The sequence below is a fragment of the Panthera uncia genome, chromosome B1, assembly GCF_023721935.1.
Source record: "Panthera uncia isolate 11264 chromosome B1, Puncia_PCG_1.0, whole genome shotgun sequence".
Classification (NCBI taxonomy): Eukaryota; Metazoa; Chordata; class Mammalia; order Carnivora; family Felidae; genus Panthera; species Panthera uncia.
Genome location: NC_064811.1, coordinates 13,394,612 through 13,404,191, shown reverse-complemented (window position 1 = coordinate 13,404,191; position 9,580 = coordinate 13,394,612). Strand labels below are relative to the sequence as shown.

The 9,580-nt window shown below is 31.0% G+C and overlaps 1 protein-coding gene across 7 annotated transcripts in view; it reads left to right on the top strand.

The window, feature by feature from the left end:
- The window catches only part of LCORL (ligand dependent nuclear receptor corepressor like), a 166,939-nt gene that overhangs the window by 131,708 nt on the left and 25,651 nt on the right, over window positions 1-9,580 (top strand). For 4 of the 7 annotated variants that reach the window (XM_049630360.1, XM_049630358.1, XM_049630356.1 and 1 more), the window contains one exon: window positions 1,655-1,748. The exons of 1 other annotated variant lie outside the window; for it this stretch is intronic. In XM_049630360.1, the coding sequence (XP_049486317.1) occupies window positions 1,655-1,748 (94 nt within the window). Of the gene's footprint in view, window positions 1-1,654; window positions 1,749-3,108; window positions 6,032-9,580 lie in introns of those variants that run through there. 2 more of the 7 variants (XM_049630359.1, XM_049630364.1) reach the window with 2 other exon arrangements.

The window sequence follows — 9,580 nt, the reverse complement described above, 5'->3', positions numbered from 1 at the left end:
AATCCTCCTTTCCTGTCTCTCTCAAAGTAAAATAGAAATTTCTTACTATGGCCTATAAGGCCTAATGTGATCTGCCTTCCTACATTTCTTTCTTTCTTTCTTTTTAACATTATTTGTTTTTGAGAGAGAGACAGAGTGCAAGCAGGGAAGGGGCAGAGAGAGAGAGGGAGACACAGAATCCGAAGCAGGCTCCAGGCTCTGAGCTGTCCGCACAAAGCCTGATGTGGGGCTCAAACTCACGAACAGCGAGATCATGACGTGAGCCTAAGTCAGCCTCTTAACCGACTGAGCCACCCAGGCGCTCCTGCCTTCCTACACTTCTGATCTCATTTCACTCAGCCTGGGTTACTCCACTCCAGCCACCCTGGCTTCTTTGCTATTCCACAAACATTTTAGAAATGATTCCGTATCACAACCTTTGCACAAACTGTTCCTTATAGAAGCTTTCCCCCAGGTAACATGTTTGGTTGGTCATGGTTGGTACCATGACAGTAAGTACTTTTTATTTTTATACCTTTGTTACTGCTGCTTCTAAATTCCTAAAATAGTGCTTTTCACATAGTAGGCATTCCATAAAATTATTATTGAATTATACACAATAATAATAGGTTATGAGTGAGACTGTTTTATTTTCCTGTATTTGTATCTTGCAGGGCACTTAAGTGTTAGATGAATTTATATGGTAACAATAAAACCCAGTTGAATTTTTTTTAAACCAGCTTGAATTTTTTAGTATATTTTTTAGACATATGTTTTCTTATAATGATTCTTTATAACTTTTCAGTTTTTTAACTATCAGTAAAGAAATATTCACAGTATTATTGAGTGCTGTGTTTTCAATTCATAGTTTATGTTTATTCTTTTTGACCCTCAGATTTGTCAGATTAACATGTCTGAGTCATTGATTTTATTTATGGAAATTCAATATTATAACAATAATAAAAATAACTACATTTTAATAAATACTTAAGCAGTTGTTTTCTAACAGGCTATTTTTCCTAAGATGTCATATTCTTACTGGTTATGTCTTCATTCAGTAACAGATAGAAACACTATATTATGTAGACAGTGATTCAACTGTTCTATGTTTCAGTTATTTAAAACTGTAAAATTTTACACTGAATTCTAAAAATACATTGGTTATACATAAGAGTCACAGTTTACTACCCAAAGTATATGTTCCACATATTGCTAGTCCTAGTAAATGCTAGTTATTGTTCTCTTATTCATCATCATTTTTTTCTGTGGTCTCTGTTTTGTACAACTTATATCATTCCTACTTTCTCAGAGCATCATCTGGGCAGCCTTGAATAGAAAAAAAATCATGGATAAGCAATTAAATGGCTGTTCACTGCACAACAGTGGGAAAGGTGACCAAGTGTTGCTTTTAAACAGATTTTGTATCATAGCCTGTTTGTTTCTTCATATCACTTATGATATGCCAGCTCCTTCTCTGTTCTTTTTTCCTATGTAGTGCCTTCCCAGTCATGTCCTGTTGCTAAAACCACCAAATGAGTTGGTAATGGCCACATGTCAAATACAGGTGTTAATTTTTAGGTCATGAATTAGTAGATCAGCAAAATATGAAATGTTAAAATGTAAGGATTACCTATTTGTCACAAATATAAAGTTTTTTCTCTTGCAAAAATTATAGGGGATGGAGTGTTAGATCTCTCTACAAAGAAAACCAGCATAAAATCTGAAGAGTCATCCATATGTGATCCTTCTTCTGAAAATTCAATGGCTGGGTAAGCAATATCTAGGAAATATAATTTAATATTAATATAAAATTATCTCTACAGAGAACTCTTAATACTACTTTGAGTAGATTGACATATATAGCTTTCCTCCAGAATTTTTGTCACTCATAAGTGTGTGTCTCTCATACCTTTCATTCGTCCTTTCTCTTTCTTTTTTATTCTTTCTGTTAAAGAAAAGTTATCAGAACAATCACCAAACTTTAGTTCATGTTACTAAAATGAACTACCAACTTAACCATAGACTACAAACCAAGAAGCAGGACGAGTAAAGAAAATTTAAAATTCAGTACTCAGGAGGCAATTTTAAGGGAAATATGTGATTTCACTATTTAATTTTTTTTTAAACAATCAACAAATTTTAAAAGTACTGTACTTACTAATTCTTACAGTTAGCTTATAATGTTTACATTTTTTTTCACTGTGCTTTAGGTGTGGTGGCAAACTTTATATAATATATACAATAATATATATCTAGTAAGCACCACAAAATCCTTTCATGCTTTCAAAGTTCTCATTAATTAAATAAATAATTAGCAGTGAAAATAATTAGCAGTGAAATGCTGTTCTGTTGGATTTTTGGATTTTTATTTAGTAACTTTTGCATCTTCCCATTAACAAACTGCATAGGAAGCTTTTTTGTCACATTTAAATCTTCGATGTAGAGTGTAATTTGTTTCAACTAAGACTGTAGTAGCTTTTGAGTCTTAAGGTACAGTTAGCTTCTGTTTGAGAAACTTTGAAAATTACAATGATATGTTTGAAATAGAGATAACATTTATAGTATCAAATTATTTTACCCAAATATACCTTGTCTACTTGTTTTAAATTTTAAGTTTTTGTCTAGAGAAACATTAGTCTTGTGGAAATATGGGATGTTTGTGTTTGGAAATATTCTTGCTGCTACAAATTTCCTTTAAAGGGGTTGACTCTTTTATTACTTGTTTAGCGGTAACGTCACGTTTCTACTAACAAAAACTCCTTTAGGATTTGGGTATTTTTTATAATGGAACTCTAATCGTACAAATAAAAATTATAAGTATTGCTCTGCAAGCATCTTTCAGAGGAATAGCAACATCATGAGAATATTTTTACAAATACTGAGTTAGGATTTTATGTTCTTGGAAGGTCTGCCTGTTGAGGCCACCGTATGATTGACACATTGTCCTACCAGGACTGTAGCGTTTGCTTTGATAAGGAGTAACTACTACATCTCACAGACTTAAAAAGAGTCATAAGCAGTGATGTTACCTAAGCAAGGAGTATAATAAAGGAGTGGACCCTTCCCTTCCATAGCTGTGTGAGAGTCTCTCATGCATCAGTTTACCATCGTTTCATTCCATCCATCCAGGAGACTACACAGAAACAGAGAGGACTATGTGGAAAGAAGTGCTGAGTTTGCAGATGGTTTGCTCTCAAAAGCTTTGAAAGACATTCAGTCTGGAGCACTGGACATAAATAAAGCAGGCATACTTTATGGCATACCTCAAAAAACTTTACTTCTCCACTTAGAAGCCTTACCAGCAGGGAAGCCTGCATCTTTTAAAAACAAAACTCGAGATTTCAATGATAGTTACTCATATAAAGACAGTAAAGAAACTTGTGCAGTGCTGCAAAAGGTAGCCTTGTGGGCAAGAGCTCAAGCAGAGCGCACAGAAAAAAGTAAACTCAATCTACTTGAAACCTCAGAATTAAAATTCCCAACAGCTTCCAGTTACCTCCATCAGTTAACTCTACAGAAAATGGTTACTCAATTTAAAGAAAAAAATGAAAGTCTACAATATGAAACTTCACATCCTACTGTACAGTTAAAAATTCCTCAGCTCCGAGTAAGTTCTGTTTCAAAACCACAACCTGATGGTCCTGGTCTGCTGGATGTTATGTATCAAGTTTCCAAAACCTCTCCAGTCCTAGAAGGATCAGCTCTCCAAAAACTGAAAAATATACTCCCTAAACAGAACAAAGTAGAATGTTCTGGGCCTGTAACTCACTCAAGTGTTGACTCTTATTTTCTACATGGGGACCTCTCTCCTTTGTGTCTTAATTCTAAAAATGGAACAGTTGATGGAACCTCTGAAAATACTGAAGATGGATTGGATCGAAAAGATAATAAGCAGCCCAGGAAAAAACGTGGCCGTTATCGCCAATATGATCATGAAATAATGGAAGAGGCTATTGCAATGGTAATGAGCGGAAAGATGAGTGTTTCCAAAGCACAAGGAATTTATGGGGTACCTCACAGCACTTTAGAATACAAGGTAAAAGAAAGATCTGGAACACTGAAGACTCCTCCGAAGAAGAAACTCCGATTACCAGACACTGGGTTATATAATATGACAGATTCAGGGACTGGCAGCTGCAAAAACAGCAAGCCTGTGTAGATTACTTGTTAGGAAGATGTTTGTGTGTGTGTGTGTGTATGTGTGTTTGCGTGTGTGTGAGTATGTGCACAGGTGTGTATTTGTGTGTCTGTATACACACATGTGGGAATTACAGATGCTCACTCTGACAGGAGACATGAAATTTTACAGTTCAAAAACCACTTACATGCCTTTTGAAAAAAAGTTTTATTCAGGGTTTTCACTGTGGACAGAATTATATAGTTACTTACTTAATTCTGATAGTTTGTATTTAATCCTTGTATAAATAGGTGGAAAAGATTCAGGTTTTCTTTAGTAGTCAATAGCATAAAGCGTTGTGGGAAAACAAGTAATTGTCGAGTGAAACATTTTTATTGGTGAAAGACCACTCCAGCCATTCAGTTGAACCATCTTATAATGGAAATATGATATTAATAGTTCGTAAACATTTTTACATAATATACTTACGGCTATTGTAAGTATATCAGACAACCAATCAAAGTTTAAATAGACAGCTATCTCCATACTAAGAAAAATTAATATATACAGTATTAGTACACTACAGTGTATTCTATGAAATATGAAATGCACTCAAGTGCATCCACCAGGAATAGAAAAGAAAACCTTAAATGATATGTATAATGAAATTTAATATTTATCATTTAATAGTTGATTTGCAGGAAGTTGGGGTTTATAAGGTATATACTTTTTAAGAAAACTGACACATAGTTAACCCCAGCAGCTATAGAATCCTTTAATATAAGATGGAATACTAAGAACAAAAAGTAATTTAAATTTAATTATTAAAATAATTTAATTTTGTTTTTCATTTGAAAAATAAGCTAATGTGTAAGGTTAGAAAAGAAAGTTGGAATGCAACTTAGAGCATGTTTATAATGTGCACAGAAAAAGCTTGAGAATGATAATTTTGGTTTAAATGTGCTGGTTAGTTGATGTTATGACTACTTTAAATTTTAAGGATTGTGACACACTCCTACTATTGAAAAACCTCAGTGTAACTTTAATATATTTGCTGCTGTGACATTTCAAAACATTTTCAGTTTATCAAAATGAATTACAGATTTCATTTTGGTGGGCGATACATTATCATTTTGCTAATAACCAAATTTGCAGTTTGTTCAGGGTCTTGAATAGATTTACAGATATTTAACACTGAAGCTGTTTTGAACTTTCAGTAATGTAAACTCTACTAATTGGGTAGTTAGAAGCTGGGCAGTGCATTTTAACTTTTACAGACTCATAAGAGAGACCAATAATTTTTATATAGCAGTTTTAAAATGTGGTTCAGAGTATCCATGTTGGATTTATGGAGTATGCAGTGGTAAAATGTTATAAAGCATGTGCCTCCATATAAAGAATGGGGATTTGCTTCATATATTCAGAATTCTCCGAGTGCCCCTTTCTCTGTTAAAATTCAGGTTCTGATCATTTTTCTAAGCCAATTTTCCTAAGTCCAAAAGGAATACTTAAAGCTGAATTTAAAAAATAAGTGCACCTTGTCAAATACTTGTGTTTTTACACTTGTGTTTGTGTGTAACTAATAATCTCATATACATGTAATACTAAAGAGATTTTCAGCTATTACATTTAAAAACTGCTTACATATGTTTAAAGAAACTGAAGAGTGGGAAGCTACACAACCAAGTAGTTATTTGGTCTCTTAGAGCTACACTGAACCCTCTTCAGCTTAATGTTACCTGCATACTAGGGTATGAATCCTCTTGCTCTGTTTGTTTTTGTTTTTTTTTTTTCCAAGTAAGTATACATAACGGATTGCAAAACAGCAGATGTCAGGGTCATCTTTCTTTTTAAAGAATTAAGCCATATTTTGTGAGGGCCAGAACTTGGATTATTTAAAATATTTCCCCCCCCCCCCCCCCCCCCACTGAAAAACACAGTTAAAAGATAAAGTAAATGTTTCAACACAATTTTATTGACCTCTTTATACAGAATTTTACTTGCAAAATTTGGGGGCCTGAATGCATTACATAATATTTATATTGAGCTTTTTTATTCCTCACACTATATTTACATTAATAAATTGATTGAGAAGTTTATAGAAAAGGGATACTTACAGAACACTTTTATATCATTTAAAAGATGACCTGACCAAAAACTTTACAGGATTCATAAAATCAGGGATCATTTTGCTATTGACTTCACAGTGATCAGTAGTTTTATAGGTAATATTATAGTTAATTTGCAGCATTTAGTATTTGTATTATTTATTTTTGGTCAGAAATAGTAAATTAAATATTTTTTGATAGTTTATAGGTAATGATCAACCCATAACTTTTAAAAGAAACAAAATGTTTCTAATTATTGAGTTAACTTTTGATTATACAAACTAGGAAAGGCAGGGAAATTTATGGGTTCCCCTTCTCCCCAATGATTCTATTAAGATGTTCTTTATGTTAAACTTTCAAAGTACTTTATAAATTTAGTTACCAGTTACTACTTATTAATTGACAGTTTTATGAAAAATCCAGTTTCAGCAGACTTTTAATGAAGGTGAAAGCAACCCTTATATGCTTTCTACTTATTTGAATGTTCCTCAAGTATTTTATATTTAAAAAAAAAAAAAAAGAAGGAAAAGAAAAAACAGTGCCTCTGTTTTTAGAAAACTACTGCTCAGTAAAGTTGTTTAAACCATTTCTGGTAGCTAATGACAATTTTATATTAAATTGTATACTAACTTTAGTGAGACTGATTTTTTTAGTTGTTTACAGTACAAATACTTGTATTTGTTTTTTAATTGCAGTATTTCCATTGTCGCAGTAATTTAGTAAAACTCTGTGGCTGCCTTGATTTTGACAGATTTTGTTAATATAAACTGATTGTTAGGCAATTAGTTATATTTATGCATAAATCAATTGCACTATAATTCATGAATTATTTATTACAATATTTTCTAATGAATTCATGTATCTGTCTTGTGTTGTAAATGTACTGTAATTCTGTTCCTACTTTGTGTTGTTATATATCTAAATCTGATTGTATGAATCTTAATTGTTCAGTTAACGTGTTTCTAGGTTGTAATTTGTAGTAAAGCACTTCAATGCTTTTGCACTTAAATTTACAACACTGTTGGTGTGTGATTGATTTACTCATTCAGTAAAAGAAAAGAAAAGAAAGAAAAGAAAAAGACTGACTACACTGACTTTTTTGATTCACTATAGGAATGAGTTTTATTTTTATTAATGTGAGAAATTGACTTTCTCCAAAGAACTATTTCAACAACAAAATTTGCAATGGGCAAAACTGATAGTAACATACAAAAAATGGGCAGGATGTTTTGGTTTGTAAATCTTAACAGGAAAAGGTTAGAAAAAATTTTAACATTAAAAACAAGGGAGCTGTGAAAGATACGATTATGGTAACTTTACATATAATCACTTGAGAATAGAGTCTAGTTTGGAGATTTATGTGTATTCAACTATTATTTACTCATATTAGGTTTTCTTTGAGACTCTGAACTGCAAGAAAGATGGAAAAGAAAAAATTTGGAGCCAAATAAAAGTATTACGGAATTTTATAGTTTGAGAATTTAGTTCTCTAATATCTGATATGTGTGTATCAGATATAATCTAATACTTGAATATCCAGTTAGTGACTTTATGAAGTTATTCTTCATATACCATTAGATGGAAATTACTGACCACTGTGGTATTTTGGAATTTCCATTATTGGAAGTAATAAACTGAAAAGATAAAAATAAAAGTAATAAACTGAATAAGAAACCTTTTTAAAGTTTAGACTTCCTTGAAATCTCAGAAGAGATGTAAAAATCTTGTGGTTTTCAGAATAGTTAACACGTCATTAGTTTTAATTATTTCTACTTCTATACTTGACTTACTAACAGATAAAACATTTAAGCATTGAGGAAGTGTTATGAAAGCATATTAATCTTTAAAATATGGTGCAATGTATTTTTCTAAGAAACATAAAATCTCTTTAATTATTTAATAACAGGTATGTTTAATAGCCCATAGCATAACTTTAAAGAAACTGTTGAAGTGCATCTATCAGAACGTTTTTGGGTTTTCTTTTGCTTATATGAAAATTACAGTTTTTACTTTGCTGGAAAAGAGAATAATATCACATATCTTCATATTTGATAGTTAATATTTCCTAATGTCCTTGTTCTCCATATATTTTTTGAATTACCTAATAGTGAATCTTGAGAATCAGTTCCATCATTTACTCCCAAACGTGATAAAATTTACAAAAAAAAAAAAATATATATATATATATATTTTTTTTTTTTTTTTTCAGAAAGGAAAGGATATTGGGGTCATGTCTGTGGACTTAAAACATTTTATTATCAATTTCACATCTTTTCTCACTTTGATAACTGCTTTTTGTCAAACCACATGTTAGTTTTGGTGAAATATTGGTTGAATCTAGTAGAGTTATCATTTTTCTAGAAAACTTCTGATCTAGTGTTCAAAATTTACTTTGGTGTTTTTGCTTCTTAAATAACAATATTTTTTAAGTGTAGATAAAATATTGCATATTTATCTGTGATACAAGCAAGTTTTAATGAGCAAAATAAATTTAATTTAATTTTTCATTTTAAAATTCCTTTAATTTTAATATATATGAATATAATAACCCTTTATTTAAACAAAATACAGTCTTCTGTAGCACTTCATAATCAGTATATCCTAATTCCAACCCTAAATAAAATTTCTACAAACCAGGAACTACTAACAATAATAGCAAACATAAGAAATCATGAATGGGAGGCTATTTTCATGTACAGAGTTTGGTGATATGTTTAATTTAAATAGATACTTTTCTGAAACAGAATTCTTTTAATACATTTTATTCTTCTTGCTGCTGGTATTGGATTAAAAAATTTTTTGTAGACTTCTACCTTGGTTGCTAAGTAATCCTGAGTCTTAGTTAAAATTAGATGTATATTAGTTTCTTCAGTGGGACATTTTCCAGCATTTGAAATTAGATAATTAGGTAAGTAATGCCTTTAGTCTTCATGTAATTACTTTAGTATTTAAAATCAATTCAAAATAGATTTTATTTTTAAATAGCTTAAATTTTTTTTATTATTAGGTTAAAATGCCTGCAGCTTAATCTTAGAAAAGATACTCTGTTATTTATATGAAATCCAAATTCTTTAATTTTCCTTGTAAGTATGCAAAGATTTCTTTTATTAATAATTTTATTTCACTACCTTGAAAAATATCTTAAAGTTTTCTCCTACATCTTATTTTTCTTATTTGCACTAAATCGGATTGATAATTATCAAAATAACTTCTAAAATGTCTACTTTATAAAAATGTAACTCCTTCTGAAGCACTTTCCATTAAATATTCTTAGTACATCCAAAGCACTAAACATTAGCAATCTGTAAATATAATCATATCTTTAATCAGATTTTGTATCCTAAAACTAGGGCTCTCTTTCGACTATTATACTTGC